General features: G+C 39.8%; 1 protein-coding gene and 1 pseudogene across 6 annotated transcripts in view; one reads left to right on the forward strand and one right to left on the reverse strand.

The window, feature by feature from the left end:
• The window catches only part of EZH2 (enhancer of zeste 2 polycomb repressive complex 2 subunit), a 77,675-nt gene that overhangs the window by 660 nt on the left and 56,979 nt on the right, over positions 1–20,036 (reverse strand). For 3 of the 6 annotated variants that reach the window (XM_025379824.1, XM_025379825.1, XM_025379821.1), the window contains 12 exons: positions 19,685–19,848; positions 11,935–12,026; positions 10,213–10,453; positions 9,547–9,716; positions 9,015–9,109; positions 7,829–7,869; positions 7,234–7,359; positions 6,263–6,441; positions 3,633–3,728; positions 2,270–2,351; positions 1,295–1,375; positions 1,056–1,140 (listed from right to left, as the gene is read on the reverse strand). In XM_025379824.1, the coding sequence (XP_025235609.1) occupies positions 1,056–1,140; positions 1,295–1,375; positions 2,270–2,351; positions 3,633–3,728; positions 6,263–6,441; positions 7,234–7,359; positions 7,829–7,869; positions 9,015–9,109; positions 9,547–9,716; positions 10,213–10,453; positions 11,935–12,026; positions 19,685–19,848 (1,452 nt within the window). Of the gene's footprint in view, positions 1–1,055; positions 1,141–1,294; positions 1,376–2,269; positions 2,352–3,632; positions 3,729–6,262; positions 6,442–7,233; positions 7,360–7,828; positions 7,870–9,014; positions 9,110–9,546; positions 9,717–10,212; positions 10,454–11,934; positions 12,027–19,669; positions 19,849–20,036 lie in introns of all 6 variants that reach the window. The other 3 variants (XM_025379820.1, XM_025379823.1, XM_025379826.1) reach the window with 2 other exon arrangements.
• Positions 13,943–14,013, forward strand: LOC112621915 (annotated as a pseudogene).

Here is a 20,036-nt window from a genome sequence, read left to right on the forward strand (position 1 = left end):
GTGGAAAGGCAAAATAGAACCATGGTCTGGAAAAAAACGATGACCATGGCAAAGAGGGCCAAAGAGCAGCTCGCCAGTTGTTCCCCCAGGTGAAGAAAGAACTGGAGTACAGTGGACACCCAGAAATAGTGGGTGGGGCCACCAGGCCCTCCCAAGGAAACTGGATGGCTTTGCCTCCAACCCCAGCTCCACCCCCCACTCTTCATTCAGAGCCGGCCTGGAATGAAGGCAGCGGCCCTCAGTAAAGTAGGCCTTTCACTCAGACCCTGTCTGCCTCACTGAGAGCTCTCGGCTATGCAACAGCCATTAAAGGCCAGCCTGAATATGCAAGAACTCAGTACTCAAAGACAGCTTCTGGATGGGATGTACATGGGACCACAGGAGTTCATTAACTAGACAGTCATCTGACTGCACCTAAATCTGTATTCAATGGATGACTTAAATGTATCCCACAGAGCTTGACTGTGTCAACTGGCAGCCTAATGCCTAACCACACAGATACCATCGGTGGCCCACATGTCCCAGGCATCCCCACAGGGTGACCAGACAGTGATTTGCCAACAGCACCTTTTAAAATGGTAATGATACGTGTAATAAGTATTATAGCAAACAGTAAATCAAGTAGATCTAATCAGTAAAGATATACATAGTATATTGTCAAGTAAAACCATGTTGCAGAAAAATCTATAGGACAGTGTGATCACACTTATCTGGAAAAACGCTCCACAAGCAAGCATGCAGCATGCGGCATGATATGAGAAGGTCTAGGACTCACCCAGCTGTCAACAGCCGGGTGAGAAACGGGGCTTTCTGCATGGATTTGATTCTATTTTTAAAATAAGCATGACTTGTATAATAAATAAATGGATCATGAATACATAACAGGAAAGTATAACCTAATTCCCCACTAATGCTCAAGGCAAAGCGACCCGTCAAAAGAACTCACCCCCACCCCTCAGCACATCTAGCAAAGAACTAAAAAAATCCTTCGCCCAGCGTTCACAATCCAGTAGAAAAAGCCCTTAGAGATCATGTTAGAAATGTACTTTACCAACCTGTAATCAAAAAACAGCTCTTCACCAGTCTGGATGGCTCTCTTGGCAAAAATACCTATCCTGTGATCGCCGTTAACCATCATAACTGGAAAGAGACACACTGGTGTCAGTGAGCATGAAGACAGGCCATGGGAGGTCAACTGACTTGTTCACATAACAAACAACTATCCCAGAAGTATTCAAGTCCATCATCACAGGATTAAAAAGGGAGTTCCAATTCTGACGTCAAAGATACCTACCTTTTGCATAGCAGTTTGGATTTACCGAATGATTTGCAAAACGAATTTTGTTACCCTTGCGGGTTGCATCCACCACAAAATCTAAAAAGAAGAAAATAAGCCCAGTGAATAATTTCAGTTATAAGTAAATCAAGCTATTATGATTCTGTAAATGCAACCGGTTATAGTTCTTCAGGGTTTGCCTGCAAAAGCAAATCATTCAAGCAACTTCATTCAGTAAGAAATGATATTTGGAAGAACACACTATTGTTCCAGGTTAAAATTAATCACCTATAATTCAAGATGGTTATCTGACACAAAAGCTATTATTATCAACTATAAACATACATTACTAAGCAAAATTAAAAAAAAATTAAAAAGAATCTGACAAAATTCTTCTGAACATCAATTCATTTAACTTTAGTTTCTTTTATAATGTCTATAAAGCGTTCCTAGAAAAAATCTATTCTACTTGTTCCAACTAAGAGTTTCTCTGAATATCTTACATGTTAAGCCAACCTCCCACCAGAACAATCCCACCAGAAATATCCCTACAGACTTACATTCTACCCCAGAACATCAGCTATGAAAGCAGCTGCCTTTCCTCCCAGTCCTTTGAGAATATCCAGGGGAGTCTGGCTCCTCCCCTCCTTCCCAGCTCCGAGGCACCGACTGGAGGAGGTGTGCTGAGCTGCCTGAACACAAGAGGTGAGGGCAGCAAGAGCACAACATCCCCGTCACAGCCAGACACTGGTACAGTGCCACTCACAGATGGCCAGGGCTTCAGAGAGGCGGTTTCCTGCACACCTAGTCCATCTGCTCCCTGAGGAATTCCTTGCTCCAGTTCCTTTCAAGCAAGCAGCCCCCGATGCCTCTAAGGAGATCCTCCTTCCGGTCACCTCACTGACCTCCACCCTCGTTTCTGAACACTTGGCAGGCAGAAGGCTGCCACATGCAACTCAGAGGAACTCACTGCCTCCCAGCTCAGACACATACCATTGTTCAAGTTGAACAGAAAGCTGCACATGTATTTATCATATACTTTCCCTCTTCTGTCAGCTTCATCTTGAGAAATAATCTAAAAAGAAAGACACAAGAGAAAATTCTTTTGGATAAAGGTGATCAAGTCTGACAGCACATGCAAAAGCACACACAGTGAATACTGGACCTTCGGAAGAAAACAAAAAGGGTCACTACAGCCAAGTTCTCTTTCCCATTCAGTCTGCACACTGATAAATCTAAGAATAACTGTATATTAAGGACCCCAACTCAGAAATATTTCCACATCCTGAAGTAATTATCCTTGGAGAAAGTGAGGAACCAAAGTCTTCTCGCTGAGCTTAAAAAAAAAAAAAAAAACCACACACACACACACACACAAGTTGGCCGCAGTGGCTGACGCCTGTAATCCCAGCACTTTGGGAGGCTGAGGCAGGCAGATCACCTGAGGTCGGCAGTTCAGGACCAGCCTAACCAACATGGAGAAACCCCATCTCTACTAAAAACACAAAATCAGCTGAGTGTGGTGGCACATGCCTGTAATCCCAGCTACTCGGGAGGCTGAGGCAGGAGAATCGCTTGAACCTGGGAGGCGGAGGTTGCAGGGGGCCAAGATCGCACCATCGCACTCCATCCTGGGCAACAAGAGCGAAACTCCATCTCAAAAAAAAAAAAAATTTGGGTGAGTTGGTTCCAAACTGAAGCTAGCCCTATGATTTTTCGGTAACTCAACAATTTAAAAGGTGAATAACTAATGACACTGTTGTTTCTACATCCTTATCAACCAGGTTGTGGATTAAGCAGGACACTCTATGGTAAAGCTCTTGTTCTCCCTGCTGACCATAGATGAGAAAAGCTAAATGTGGCTAGAACCAAGCAATCCTGTTTTGTTTTGTTTTCCTCTGAGACAGGGTCTCACTTTGTTGCCCAGGCTGGAGAGCAGTGGCACAAATATGGCTCACTGCAGCCTCAACCTCCCAGGCTCAAGCGATCTTCCTCCCTCAGCTCCCAAGTAGCTGGGACTACAGGTATGCACCACCATGCCTGGCTAATTTTTGCATTTTTTGTAGCAATGGGGTCTCGCCATGTTGCCCATGCTGGTCTCCCAACTCCTGAGCTCAAGCAATCCACGTGCCTCAGCCTCCCAAAGTGCTGGGATTGCAGGAGTCAGCCACCGCGCCCAGCACAATCCAGTTACTAAGCATGCAAATCCACAAACATGCAGAAGTCCAGGCTTAAAAGGCAGTTTATGGCAATTCATTCCCAATCAAACCCACAGACTTACCTAATAAAATCAATCTAAAATAAAGAAAAGTTAGTATATACAATGCCACCTGAATATAGGTAATCAGTGCCTTACCTCTCCACAGTATTCTGAGATGAATTCATTTTTCTGCACAGGATCTTTGATAAAAATCCCCCAGCCTGCCACATCAGATGGTGCCAGCAATAGATGCTAGAGAATAAAACACAATTACAATCAAAAAAGAGGGTGAAGATGGACTGGGGACAAAGCAGACTACAGAATGAAAACAAAAGCTATCACTGTAAATCCTCAGACCTGTTCTAAGGCAGTAATGGAACACACAGCTTCAGTCAACGTGAAAGCTGCTGAGAATGGCTATGAACATTCTGTTTTTCTCATACAGCAGATAAGAATCTCTGTCTTACAGAAAACCCTTTGGTGGTGTTAGTCCTCTGCAATGACCATCATTCAGCAAGGTGCTCTAGGCCTGCTGCACTTTTGGCTTCCCTGTTTCTTCAGCCCTTGATTTCCTCGAATAATTTACTTTCAACCTGAATTTAAGGATACCACCAAATCACTCTTCTTCTCCATACCTTTCCCTCTACTTCCCCCAAGTGATTTCTATTAACATTATTCCATTTTCAGCCTCAGGACACCCCTGATTCTTCGCTGGTGCTGGTTCCCTCTGAAGCCCATGGCAACTTGGCTTTGGATTTGTTCTTCCACCCCACCTCCTCAGGATAACACAAGAAACTATTGGGAGGGATTACCATGATCTTGTCAGTCCAGTAGTCTATTTTCAGCAGAAATGCCGAGATGATCATTGCTGTAAATTATGTATTTAGGGATGTGTTCCCAAACCTATGCCAGTTTTTCTTCATGGCTCATTATTATGCTTTCATCCAAAATTTTCTTGTGACCTTTACAAAGGCTTCCCTGATCACCTAAGCTTCCAATCTATTCCTATTCTGGACCATCTTACCACTCACCTGTCAGGTGAACTTCCCAAATATCCTTCTGATCAGAAACTAAACAGCTAACTACTGCTGTGCAAATGAAACCCAACTGGTAAAAAGTATCTACATAGTTTAACATTTTTCAGAGTTAAAAAATGTCTTATAAAGAGGACATGTCAGTATGAATAGAAGTACCCACTTTCTGAACAAAGTCAGGAAGGAGTACAATGGTAAGCTGTTTGGGGGAGAAATTGAGATTTTTAGGTCTGAGCGGGTATGCCATCGGAAATTGAACCAGCGTCACTGTGATCCAGTGACCTAAATGGACATATAACTGCCTAGAGTAAAATGATCTAAATGTGTGATAGAAAAAAGTCACAGCTAAAAACAAAAAACCCACCACCCTGCACAGCTCTCTGCCATAAACACAGACTTTGGTTCAAAAACATACGGAAACAAAACCAAGAAAACTTCAGTGTTTTGCCTGGAGCACAATTTCTGGTAGAAGGGGACTTGCTGGTAGGAAGTGTGATCTCAATTATAAATAAATGGTCCAACAACAAAGATATGTCTACTCTACACCACACACACACACACACACACACACAGCATAAGGGCAGGTAATGGGAGCCTGGAGGATTTGATCTCCTGCTCCTTTACAAGTCTTGTGACTTTGGGTTTCCTTACCCGTAAAATGGGGTTAACACTTATTCCTCACTCACAGGGTTAGGAGGATCAATGAACGAATCCACTAAAGCACTTAGAACAGTGCCTGCTATTTTTACATGCTTAATAAATGTCAGCTATTATTATAAAAAGAACTGAAGAAAGACCTTATCTGCCTTTTTAAAAAAAAAAAAAAAAAAAAAGGATTCCCCAAACACATGCTGCTGGAGTTTCTTTAGCTCAGTCATACTTCCGGGCTCAGAGAGTTAAACCATCTACATACAATTCCCCACACTAAAAATACAGAATTCCTAGCTGGATTTTTTTCAAGGTTTTTGTTTATTTCTTTGTTTTGTTTTCTGAGACAGAGTTTCGCTCTGTCCCCCAGGCTGGAGTGCAGTGGCCCGATCTCTGTTCACTGCAAGCTCCGCCTCCTGGGTTCACGCCATTCTCCTGCCTCAGCCTCCCGAGTAGCTAGGACTACAGGCGCCCGCCACCACGCCTGGCTAATTTTTTCGTATTTTTAGTAGAAACAGGGTTTCACCATGTTAGCCAGGATGGTCTCAATCTTCTGACCTCGTGATCAGCCCACCTCGGCCTTCCAAAGTGCTGGGATTACAGGCGTGAGCCACTGCGCCCGGCCTCAAAGTTATTAAACAAACAGGAAGTAAGTCTATAAAAACCTGCCATGGGAAATTTCATCTTTTACTCTACATAATAAGGAATCTATACTCTTTGATGAGAATGAGTCTATATTTTGATAGAAATCACCATTTATTTGCATTAAGGATACTAAACTACTAGTTTAACTAAAAGAGAAATTCAAATAATCTATTAAACCGCTAGAAAAAATACATCTTATTCCAAATCTGATACCACGAATGGCTACTTCTCAGAATTTGCTGGTTTCTCCTACTATCGGAGTACAGTGCTCTATAGAAAACTGAAGAGACTGCCCAAGGGTGCACTATCCAGCGAAAATTATCAACACTTTCTCATCAGTTGCACCTTTCAAGGATCACTTTTACTTTTTGCCCCAGCTAAATCATCTAAGACAATCCTGACATTTGCATCACTAAATAGCTAACTACTAACAATCTTCCAGAAGCGACTGTTACTCACCTTTTTGGAGCCCCGCTGAATACTGCAGTTCTTGCAGGACACATTTTTACTGTCCCAATGGTCAGCGGCTCCACAAGTAAGACAGAGGTCAGGGTCACACTCTCGGACGGCCAGGTAGCACGGGCACTGCTTGGTGTTGCACTGTGCTTTGCAGCGGCATCCCGGAAAGCGGTTTTGACCTTCAGAGAGAGGTTTGGAGGTTCTTCACTCATAACCACCATCACCATCATCACCATATGCAAAAACTTGCAGAAAGATACGTGGCAAGGGGTGTACTGAGCATCTGGCTGACTCTCAACCCTCACAACCACCTTATTGCCCTACTATACAGACAAGGAAATGGAAGTATTAACAGCGAAGTTAAAGCTGTTTGTATGAAAAAGACCACCACTGAGTTTTTCCATTTTTCATTTGTTAAACAGTGTATATATTTCAAGTAAGTGTGAATAAAGTAAGTGTGAAGAAACAATATCCATGGTCCTTGACCATTCTCACAGCCCCTAGTTCTAAACACTCCCTTAGTACTCAAGCTTCATGTGCAGTCTCATTAAACAATTATAAAAATCCACCACGTTTATGCTACATTCCTTTATTCTGAAGACTAAAACCCTCCTAACTCTGACAATTTCTGGTGTCCAAAAATTATCTGAGTAGCTCCTTCTAGATTCCTCTTACAATCTGTGCCGACTTTAATACAACTTAATTTAAATGATCAAAGAAGAAAAAAAATAAAATTCGGGTTCCTTTAATACAACTTTGCCTGCCTCACACACATAGACACACAACACCCAGGTGACTGACCAGCCAGTGGCACAGGGCCAGGTATGGGGCTCAATAAATACTTGTCAAATCCATGAGTTTCATCAAGTAAACAAGGGAGTGCTCCCGTGTTCTTATTTTTGATTTTTTAAATTGCTAACCAAAGGCCTATTTAGTTCTCATGCAATTGCATCAAAGCAACAAATACTTACACTCTGAACTACATTGACAAAACTTTTCACAAAAATTTTGTGCTATCACACAAGGGCACGAACTGTCACAAGGCTGCCGTGGATGATCACAGGGTTGATAGTTGTAAACATGGTTAGAGGAGCCGTCTGAGTAAAGATAACATCATGCAGGCCAATGAATCCAGGGAGATGGAAACGATCATACACAATTAACACGAGTACATTCTTCCCTACTACCTGTGGAGGGTAGCTGGCCTGCCTTTACTGAATGCATAACGTTACACATATTCCGGTTTCCAAAACGATGGCAAAAATACTCTCCCACCCCCAGGTACTTGTGAGTTCCATCTAGATACAGCGTGGCTACATCAAAGTCCCATCCCAAAGCACTTCTCCTTCAACCGACTTGGACTCATACCTTCCAGTCAGCCTCCACTTTACAGAAGAGAATTGACTGGGGATTCATCAATAGACATTCTCCATTCGAATTGGTTTAATGTAGAGAAGGCAATTACATTAGAATAACCCAAGCTCTAATCCAGTTACTATTCTAAAACAAATGAAAACAAAGCAGACATTGTTAAGCTAATAATGAGGGGAATGGAAAGATGCTAACCCTTTTTCAGCTGTATCTTTCGGCAGTGTGCAGCCCACAACCTGCAAAAACACAAAGAAAATGAAACCAAACTTCTGCAGGACGCTACAAATCCAACAGAGAGCTGCTTAACTGGATCTATCCGTGCCATGAATACAGCAGTGCGTTAAAAGCCAAGAGTCATGCCCAGTTTATATTTGCCATCAGTTTGAAGCAACTCAAACAGCTTGATGGCTCAGGCTGCCCCAGGTGTGGCAAGACGTCATTTCCTGTGTTCATCCATGACTCCTGGTCAGAACTCCTGAGCTCCCAATGCTGCACAAAGCAGCTGGTGTGTCTGCCTGTTGATTTATTCTGATGTGGATGACACTGATCACTTCCTCTAATTTCAGGCATCATAAACCAATCAAGTGAACTACATGGTCAGAAATAATTCAACCAAAATTTAAGAAGCATCTCCTAAAGCCTAAATTCCTATGGGAAAAAAAAACCTTGACTTTTAAAAAATTCTAAATTGGGTTGGCCCTACACTTATTTTTGTTAAAGTAACAAAATGTTAAGGTAACAAAATGTAACATGAGCCTGTACACAATTTTTGAAGCATAATCTAACTGCACCCTTACGTTTCTCAATTTTAAACATGTGAGGTGGAGGTATGGGGAGATTAGGGCAGATAGTCCATTTGTAAATTTTTCTGGCTCTACATTTACAAATCAAATCAACCTGAAAACATTTGCTAAGGTGACAGTAACATTCACAACAGGCTTATATTATAGTAGGGTACCCATTAGGAGTATCGAATGCAATACCACACAACTTAGAAATTCAAGCTCCTGGAGTAAAAGATACTTCTAAAAACTGGGCCAGAGCTCACATCAGAAACACAGAACATTTCATGATGTTAAAGTAATTGTTTATAGCCTTTACTGAAAAAGCTACTAAATATGTTTTTCTTAACCCAAATTCCGTCTGGTAACTGTAATTTTTATGACTCTTAACATACCAAATATACCGAAGGCTGCTGTATTCTTATAGAAAAATACTAGCAATTCCCAGTGGAAATACGATTCCATAGTTCTGTTTTTGATGGCAGTTTAAGGTTTTTTTAAAATAGACTAAGTAGAAACCAACAACGGCCCATAGGAAGGGCCTTGTCTGCAATGTCTATCTGTGTTGACTTCTCTAAGCAGCTTCATGGCAGACTCACCGGTGTTTCCTCTTCTTTTTCCTTGGAGGAGTGTCCACATCCTCAGCAGGAGCTGGAGCTATGATGCTAGATTCTTTGACTCTAAACTCATACACCTGACAAGAGGCACAGTCACAGAGCCATGAGGACAGTCTTATTTAGGCAAACCATTCTTATACTCATGCATACCAGAAAAATGTCTGTCTCTTCTGTGACACTGCTAGATGCTGGGGATATAACAGACATCGCTGTCCCTACCCTCACATTGGGGGTAGCTGTAATTATATTCTGGTCAAGACCTGTGATGCTAAATTTAAATTCTTACTAGCTTTTAAAATCTACTATCTAACCTTAAAAGTCTACAGTGGGGAAATTCTGTAACATACCTGGAGAATAATTTTCATTCAATTCCCTCTTGGGAAGAAAAAAAATTATTTTTAGGAGATGAATAGGAGCTTAGTAATAACCAAGAATTTTCTTTGTTTGGACAATGAGTACATTTTTATCTCTATATTTGAAGCTCTTTTAACAACATTTTTATCGGATATCTTACCTGTCTACATGTTTTGGTCCCAATTAACCTAGCAATGGCACAGAAATTGTCATAGTAAGTGCCAATGAGGACTCTAAACATTGAGGCTTCAGCACCACTCCACTCCACATTCTCAGGAGGTTCAATATTTGGCTTCATCTTTATTGGTGTTTGACACCGAGAATTTGCTTCTACAAAACCAAATGTAAGCACTGGTCAAGAAATTATTGGAAATAATATTAAGAAGTAAAATTCAGGGTGTGCTTAAGAAAAAAGCAAACAGATAAGGACAACTAAAATCCAATTGGTAAAATACTAATTCATCAGTAGTTCACATTTTCTAACAAAACTATTCATAGAACATCAAGAATATTAAACCAAATGATCTGAATTTCATCATTCCCTACCTAAGATCGAAAAAGGAAAATGGCACAAAGAATGAGAATAAACTGCATCATCAACTTTCAAACAAACAAGCAGGGCAAACACCACAAGCCAGGGTAGGGGTGGAGGCAGGAAACACAAGCAACACAGCTACACATTCTTGAGATAATGCTGGTCTTAAGACTCTAGTCTTTATACTGAAACTAACCAACTAAGAAAATTATTCAATACATTATACATCCTTAATCCTCACAATATGAACTTTCACAGAAGAGTAAATCCCAGTTATTAGATGTGTCTTACCAGAGGAGCTCGAAGTTTCATCTTTCTTCTCTTCTTCTTCTTTATCATTGTTCTCTCCCCCCGTTTCAGTCCCTGCTTCCCTATCACTGTCTGTATCCTTTGATTCCAGCACATTAATGGTGGGGGTGCTGGGCCTGCTACTGTTATTGGGAAGCCGTCCTCTTCTGCGGCCTCCTGGGCGTTTTGGTGGGGTCTTTATCCGCTCAGCAGTGAGAGCAGCAGCGAACTCCTTTGCTCCCTCCTACAAAATGAAAAATGTCAACATGAGGGCAAAGTTCTAAAACTCATTTTGATGGAAGAGAAAAAAAATACTATATAAGCCAGGTTAGTCAAAAAATTTATCACATTATCCATTTATCACAAATAATCATTTGCATGTCTAATATACTTGTTTTTGATATGCTTTTGATAGTCTGAAAATTTCAGAAAGAGAAATATGGGCTCTATATACTCCTAGAATGGTACAAAAATCAGGCAAGACAGTTCTATATTGTGAATTTGTAAAATATATTAACTGGTTATAATTAAGTTAAAATATAAGAAGATAAAGTATGAAATATACTTCATGTAATAAAGGTAATTATCTCTATGGACATAGTCTATTTAAAAGTGAATCTTTACAAAAGAATCATATACCTAATGTGCACAGAGTCAGACTACCTATGCAGAGTTTAAGATAATGCATACCTCTTTGTGTTAATATTTAAAGTATACAAGAACACAAAACACAAACATGCTTGACTTTGTCACTTCCTGTCTTACTATTAAAACATCCAACATTTTTTTTTTCCTGTGAAAGATACACAGCCACAGGAAGACATGAAAGGAACTTCAGAATAAGACTCTGAGGGTTACATCTTGCATTATGAAGTACAATAATCCAGTCTCAAAGTATAAAACAATGGTAAGAGCATGGTTTATAGAGACCACAGAAACATTTTAGATGAGCCAAACAAAATTCTGCCTTGTAAAGATTATTATAAAACAAGTGCTCAAGAATTCCATTTTTTTTTTTAGTGGAAATAGAAGGGAGAAGTTTGACAGCAGCCAACAGTTTTATACTTCATTCTACAAAAACCAAATTGCTTAAAAATAGGATACCTTCTGCAGGTGCCATTCAATGAATCTTCTGTCCAAAATCCAACAGGCAATATATACCCATTTAGTTCCTAGGTAGGAGTGGCTTGGTTCAAAGAGGGGAAATGGTAAAAATAAGAGAGTACCCGTAAAAAACAACTTTTCTACCTCATATTTTCCTAACCCCTTACCTTTTCTCCATCATTTAAAAAAAAAAAAATCTGTGGAACCTATCAGCTGAAATGACAGTGCATCTAAAACTCAAGCAGAGGGATATGGCTATGAGAGGGGCTTAGGGTCTACTGCGTATGGTTACTGCATGCCTGCTTTCTAAGTGGACTATCTGTGCCTCGCAACTCTCATAGACTTTGTGGAAGGCATAAGAGTCCTTGATCCTAAAGGCCTTGAAATGTTGCTGAAGAGATAACACAGATTTTAAAAAGAATAATACCACATTAATGAAAGACTAAAATGTGCAGTACATGAGCTATGGAAGAAACAGCACGGGTGAGAAAGCTCTGTCTATCATATGGCCCATAACAGCACGGGTGCAGACAACATTAACGCTGACTTGATCACCTCCACCAAAGTGCAAAATTAAGTCCTCTCAAGTACCCTCTGCAATAATAAGGCACTAAGTCTTACCAAATGCTGGTAACACTGTGGTCCACAAGGTTTGTTGTCTAAAGCTGTTTCTGTGTTCTTCCGCTTATAAGTGTTGGGTGTTGCATGAAAAGCTGCAAAATAAATGAAACAAAGAATCTAATATAACTATAAAACACTTTTTCACTTTTCCAGTTCCACTGGAAAAGTCAATTAATGGATTATAATCTTGCTAATATATGGTTTACATTACTTTATATAACTTTCCTTCAAGCTCTTACTGAACGATCACAATGTATTTTCCATTCCTCCTCCTCCAACCATTAAGCAGGAAGGAAAAACAGTAAATTCTGGAATGATTCATAATTTCTCATTTTTCTCCTTGCAAGTAACACTGATGCACATAACTATGGTTATAGACATTTACTTAAATTGAATCTTACTATCTCTGTTTAAGCAGCTGATACTCCCGCTACAATTAAATCAGATTTCCTATTTTTAATTCTGACATACAGTTTCTTGATTTCTAAAGAAAGGTCAGCAATCAGCTTGTCACCAGTTGTAAAAACTCGTTTTTAATGGTAAAGAGGACAACCCCAGATTACTAACATTCAATTCCTGTGAATCATACCCAATCCAAGAACCTGGTGAGAGCTTACAGTGTCTTGCCACAGAAAATTACGATGTCAAAAAACAGATTTTTTTTTTTTTTTTGAGACGGAGTCTAGCTCTGTCGCCCAGGCTGGAGTGCAGTGGCCAGATCTCAGCTCACTGCAAGCTCCGCCTCCCGGGTTTACGCCATTCTCCTGGCTCAGCCTCCCAAGTAGCTGGGACTACAGGCGCCCGCCACCTCGCCCGGCTAGTTTTTTGTATTTTTTTTTAGTAGAGACGGGGTTTCACCGTGTTAACCAGGATGGTCTCGATCTCCTGACCTTGTGATCCGCCCGTCTCGGCCTCCCAAAGTGCTGGGATTACAGGCTTGAGCCACCGCGCCCGGCCAAAAAACAGATTTTAGATACACTGTTTGAAACCTAAAATTCCAAAATAACATAACAGAAAGATTCAAATGCGGATACACTGCTACATGAAAACAGTGTGAACACTGACAGCAGTGCAAACTTCAGAGAATTTCTTGCAAAAACTTGCTTCCTCATATACAAAAGGGAAATGCTGGAAATGGACTATTCAAAATTACACAAAATGAAAATTAATCTGGAGAAAAACAAGTGACATTCCCACAAAACAAATCATCTTTTAAATATCTGTAAAAAGCCATAAAGACTGATGAGAAAAGGAAGGGGAAAAAAAGGGCAAAGTTGTGTTTTTAAAGAAGAAAAATTGGCCAGGTGCGGTGGCTCAAGCCTGTAATCCCAGCACTTTGGGAGGCCGAGACGGGCGGATCACGAGGTCAGGAGATCAAGACCATCCTGGCTAACACAGTGAAACTCCGTCTCTATGAAAAAATACAAAAAAAAAAACCTAGCCGGGCGAGGTGGCAGGCGCCTGTAGTCCCAGCTACTTGGGAGGCTGAGGCAGGAGAATGGCGTAAACCCAGAAGGCGGAGCTTGCAGTGAGCTGAGATCCGGCCCCTGCACTCCAGCCTGGGCAGCGAGATTCTGTCTCAAAAGAAAAAAAAAGAAGAAAAATTCAAGGCTTAGATTCTGTTGCAGTGTGTGAGCAATTAGGCTCCAGAAAGCCTAACACCCAATACTAATCTGGTGCTGGATTACGTTCGCTTAGGCACGCTAATACAACTATTTTTCTCTTTATGAGTTAATCTAACATTGTAGCTTGTTCTCTGAAGAAAAAAAATACATAATTTAAAATATGTAAACCACTTCTTAAAAAAAAAGTGACAATGAAATACAGAGAAAACAAGAATATTAACAAAAATAAAACCACCATTAGAAAACACATAAACTTTATTCAACTTGGATGTAAAGAATAATTTTCTAAAACTCATTCAGAAGAGACAGAACATTTATCTCTATCTACCAGCACTACTACATTTTAAACTGTACTGAAAATACAAGCTGAAGTAGGTAGAAAAGACAGTTACAGCTCTTTTACAATTTGTCTTGCAGGCTTTCTGTTTTTGTTTTTTTTTATCAGAAAGCCTCCCCGCTCCCCGCCCCACCAAAAAATAAATAAATAAAGTATGTAGAAAAGAGAAAGAAGTTTCAGTTATACAGACTGGAAAGAAGGCAAAACCATTAATAACTACAGACAGTATAACTACACAGCTGGAAAACTCCTAAGAATGTACTGAGAAACTGATAAACAAGAAGACAATGCAGTAAGGTAGCAAAGTACAAAACAGAAGACAAAATGTGGAAAAGGCCCAACAGCAATAAGTTTAATACCTAGAAATACTCGACAAAAAATGTACAAGAGTTATATAAAGAAAACTTGGGAGATAATTAAAGGACACAAAAAGAGAGGTGATGGTATGGTTAGTGAGACTTAACCCTTATATTTTAAAAAGAAGTTAGGTAATTTATAAATTTAATGGGATTCCAATAAACATACTGCTAATTTTTTAAAAAAAGAACTAGACAAACAGATTTTGAAATGTATATAGGCTGGGTACAGTGGCTCATGCCTGTAATCCCAGCACTTTGGGAGCCCAAGGTAGGAGGATCACTTGAGTCCAGGAGTTTAAGACCAGCCTGGGCAACACAGTGAGACCCTATCTCTAAAAAAGAAAAGAAAAAAAGAAAAAGGAAACTAGCCAGCAATGGTGGTGCATGCTTGTAGTCCCAGCTACGCAGGAGGCTGAGATGGGAGAATAGCTTGAGCTCAGAAGGTCAAGGCTGCAGTGAGCCATGATTATGCCACTGCACCACTCCAGCCTGGGTGACAGAGCAAGACCCTGTCTATAAATAAATAAATTTATATACAAAAACAAGAATTGCCAGGAGATGTCTGAATACCGCCTCATGAATAGACTAAAGGAACACAACGTTGAGAAACCCAAATACATATGGCAATAGGCAACGAAGGAAATATTTCAAGGTAGTGAAAGATGAACTTTTCAGTAAATGAAACAACTAGGCAACTTTGGAAGTGAGGAGGAGGATCAGATTTATAATCTATATTATATTAAATTCCAAATGGATCAAAGATTTATATGTTTTAAAAAAAAATGAAGCCTAAAACATACTAGAAAAAGTGAGAAACCCTTTATAATCTTGGAATGGGAAAGTTAACTGATAAATTCAACTACTTTTTAAAAAATATTTAAACTGACCAGGTGTAGTGGCTCACACCTGTAATCTCAGCACTTTTAGAAGCTGAGGCGGGTAGATCACTTGAGGTCAGGAGTTCAAGACCAGCCTGGCCAACATGGCAAAATCGCATCTCTACTAAAAATTCAAAAATTAGCTGGGTGTGGTAGCACATGCCTGTAGTCCCAGCTACTCCGGAGGCTGAGGCACAAGAATCACTTGACCCCAGGAGGCAAAGGCTGCAATAAGCCAAGATCACACCATTGCACTCCAGCCTGGGTGACAGAGCAAGACTCTGTCTCCCCAAAAAAAAAAAAAAAAAAAGTTTAAACTTTGCTTATGGGACTTTTATCAAATAAACCTGAAAAAAATTGCAACTCATATTTCAAAACACCTAATTTCCTGATTATATAAAAAGCTCCTAAGATTATCAAAAGACCTATAAGACCAAGAATAAAAACAGGCCAGGTGCGGTGGCTCACACCTGTAATCCTAGCACACAGCTGAGGTGGGTTATTACCTGAGGTCCGGAGTTTGAGACCAGCCTGGCCAACATGGTGAAACCCTGTCTCTACTAAAAATACAAATATGAGCCAGGCGAGGTGGTGCGCGCCTGTAATCCCAGCTACTCAGAAGGCTGACGCGGGAGAATCACTTGAACCCAGGAGGCAGAGGTTGCAGTGAGCCAAGATTGCACTCCAGCCTGGGCGACAGAGCAAGACCCCTGTCTCACAAAAACAAAAAAAACAAAGAATAAAAATAGTTCACTCTTCAACATATAGGAAGATCCTACCCTCATTCAAAGGAATAAAACCCAGATATTAAAACAATGCTTATCACCTGTGGGAAGCAGAGATTAAAAAATAAAGAAAAACAAGAACTTAAAAATAATACTAAAAGCCATTTTTCACTTACAAAATCAACTTTAAAAATTAGTTTGGTAACACTTTCTATGGGCAGGGCTCTCTGACTTTGCTGGTAGGGTTTTAAGGTGCTGTATCCCTGTATGGCAGGTCATTTGGCAATACCTAAATAGAGTTTATCAGGTAAACTTAAACTTGTGTGAAATGGGTACAGATATCTGCAAGATAATTCACTGTAGCACTGTTACAGCATAAGGCTCAAAATAATCCAAATGGTCACCATTAGAGACCAGTCCAGTAAGTTCTGCAACCTCCTACAGCACAGGCTATGCAGCTATACAGATAAAGCTAATAGCTACAATATTAAATCCTATCCTTATCCCCAAAAAAGGGAAAAGCCTGAATGCTATGGCACCATTTAAATAAGACGGTCAGGAAAAAAAAGAGTATCTTTATACTCGTCAAAGAAACTGTAAAAAGAAAAATACAAGAGAACTAATAAAAGTGGTTAACTACTAATAAAAGTGGAAGGAGTGAGGTAAAAATTCGATGGATGGGGAACAGAAAATCATTGGGAGACTTCATTGTACACATTTTCATACTTTTTTTTTTTTTTTTTTTTAAAGAGATGGGGTCTCACTCTGTCACCCAGCTGGAGTACAGTGGCATGATCATAGCTCACTGTAGCCTCAAACTTTTGGGCTCAAGCAATCCTTCCACCTCTGCCTCCCAAAGCACTGGGATTAAAAGGATGAGCCACCGCGCCCAGCACATCTTCATATTAATACTTTTTAGAAATGTAAACCATGTGAATGATGACCTATTTTAAAAATCACAACAGGTAACAAGAGTCAGGTATCATTTTAACTATTTTCCACATATTAATTCATCTAATCCTCACAACAGCTCTATAAAGGAAGTAGTATCATATCCCCAAGATAGAGACCAGAAAACTAAAGCACAAAACGCTACATTTAACATACAATCGACCAGGCGCAGTAGCTCACGCCTGTAATCCCAACGCTGTGGGAGGCCAGGGCAGGTGGATCACTTGAGGTCAGGAGTTCAAGACCAGCCTGGCCAACATGGTGAAACCCCATCTCTACTAAAAATACAAAAATTAGCTGGACGTGGTGGCGGGCGCCTGTAATGCCAGCTACTCAGGAGGCTGAGACAGGAGAATCCTTTGAATCCAGCAGGCGGAGGCTGCAGTGAGCTGAAATCGCACCACTGCACTCCAGCCTGAGCAACAGAATGAGACTTCATCTCAAAAAAAAAAAAAAAAAAAATACAGTTATGTACTGCATAACATCTGAGTCAATGATGAACCGTATATACAATAGTGGTACCATGAGATCATAATATTGTATTTTTACTGTACCTTTTCTATGTTTATTAATGATTTAAATATACAAATACTTGCCATTGTGTCACAACTGCCTCCAGTATCCAGTACAAGGAGTGACATGCTGCAGGGTGTGTGGCCTAGGTGTGTCATGGGCTGTACCATCTAGGTTTGTGTAAGTACACTCTGTTTACACAATGCCAAAATCACCTAACAACACATTTCTCAGAATGCATCTCCGTCCATAATGCACGATTGTATGTATTTAATGATTTAGTAACTTATTTTACCTAAGAAAAATATACCATGTGTGGTATTTTGTCAAAGTTAATGTAAAGCAATGAAGTTCCTATGGAACTCATTAGGATTGAATGATGAAGACATTGGCTCTACCGTAAAAAGAAGTAAAAGTGGGCCTAGCAAAGTTGGACCCATGGTTACCAAATGCTACAAGGAGGCAGCCAGTTAGTCCCATGAAAGCCAACTTTATTAATAAAGTAAAATATTCCTCTCTTCTCCCCAGCTAGAATAATGAGATACGTAATAGGTTCAAGGTTCAAGTTAAAAAAAAAAAAAATTACTCATCTCTGAATAGCACAATAAAAAAACTCTTGTAATGTTTAAAAGTAGTGTCCTACTTCTATGGTTCATTTTTACAGCAAAAATCTTTACTAAATGCTACATCTATAAACAAAAAATTGGAAGGACCTTTCAGCGACTCCAAAATAGTGCTTCTAACTCAATTCTTTAGGCATAGTGATATCTGCATGCAATTTACAATATTCTTTTTTTTTTTTTTTTTTTTTTGAGAAGGAGTCGTGCTCTGTCGCCCAGGCTGGAGTGCAGTGGCCGGATCTCAGCTCACTGCAAGCTCCGCCTCCCGGGTTCACGCCATTCTCCTGCCTCAGCCTCCCGAGTAGCTGGGACTACAGGCGTCCGCCACATCGCCCGGCTAGTTTTTTGTTATTTTTTAGTAGAGACGGGGTTTCACCATGTTAGCCAGGATGGTCTCGATCTCCTGACCTCGTGATCCACCCGTCTCGGCCTCCCAAAGTGCTGGGATTACAGGCTTGAGCCACCGCGCCCGGCTACAATATTCTTAATAAAAACTGGATGTAATTCATAAATTGATGGTGTGTAAAGGGGAATTAAAATGAAATTCAAGACAACTATTTCAAGGGCTTAACTGTCCAATGGCTGAAGCAACAAATGGATGACTTACTACGAATTTTTAAAACTACCAAATCAATTTAAACCAGAATAGAAGTTGAGAACAAGAGCAAGGAGGTTACGATATAATGATAATTCTAAAAATCTACTTCAAGTTTTTCTATTTTAAGACAACTAAACCACTAATATGTCACACACAAAAACAAAACTTAACATTTCCAGACCAATGTATACATCACTCAACACATTATCAGTTGCAGGAAAAATAAGCACAGCAAAAACTTAGGAGGAGGTGAGGTACAGTAGCTTGGGCAAGCTTAAAAAGACGTATCATTGGTGAATGAGGAGGAATAAATCTGTCAATGGTAGGCATAGGATCTCAAAACAAAGCAATGTGGGGCCATTTAGTACAGGAGAAAACGATTTCACAATGGGTCAAAGGCCCTAAAGAAGTTACCATAGACAGACATACTAAAATACAATATGGGAAAAACCGAACTATAATAAGCAAACTACTCTAGGAAAATTAGGAACTATTAAATACATTTTCAAAATATGTGCCTCAAAAGTAGTTGATGCTTTTAAACTGCGCTTAAAAGTTTCAATTACCAGGAAAATTTACTAAGAAACCACATTCCCTAGAAATGCCAGGGGAAAAAAGTATTTTTGTATATACCATACTTAAATTTTCACTAAGAACATGTTACGTTTTACTTGTATTCAAATGCAGGTATTTTTTTAAAAAAAAAACTTACCCAGAGGGCAAAAAAAATTTACACTAAATCGACAAGCACTTACCTGAACATTTTTTTGGCCAATTTCTTATTTAACACAATTTGTTCATCAATATCAGCAATGTTGCTCTGGGCTATCAGTTAGTTCATAATAATAGTTTTATTGTAAAACAGCTGCTTAGTTAGCACTTACGGAAAAAAAAAAAATCACTGACCTGAATTCTGTATTAGTGGAAAATAGTAGTCCAAATGAAATACATACAAAAGATTTCAGAGCAATCCTCAAGCAACAAAGTAAAAATAATAATACTGAGATCTAAAGACTTTTGAAAGTAACTACAGGATTAACTGATAAATTCTAGTTGTAATAAATGATAGCACTCTCCAAGCTGGTTTTAAAACATAATTCCACAACAAAGATAGAAAATGAAAACGTACAATAATTGCACTTACGATGTAGGAAGCAGTCATATTTAAAACATCGCCTACAGAAAAGCGTATGAAAGGAGTGTAAGCTTTGCTCTCTCTGAACAGATTTAGCGTTTGGTCCATCTATGTTGGGGGTACATTCAGGAGGAAGTGCGCCTGGGAGCTGCTGTTCGGTGAGTTCTTTATATCTGACATTAACCAAGAAAAATTTAAGTAAACATGAAACAAAAATCACTTTTTTGAAAACAGTTTCTAAAAGGTTTCCATGTGTTACTTTTGATGTTCATCTTGCCTAAAACATATAGGAATGGCTCTAACCTACAACAATCTTTATTTAGATAAAGAGCCAACTAAATATTGTGCATGGTGTTACAAA

The sequence above is a fragment of the Theropithecus gelada genome, chromosome 3, assembly GCF_003255815.1.
Source record: "Theropithecus gelada isolate Dixy chromosome 3, Tgel_1.0, whole genome shotgun sequence".
NCBI lineage: Eukaryota > Metazoa > Chordata > Mammalia > Primates > Cercopithecidae > Theropithecus > Theropithecus gelada.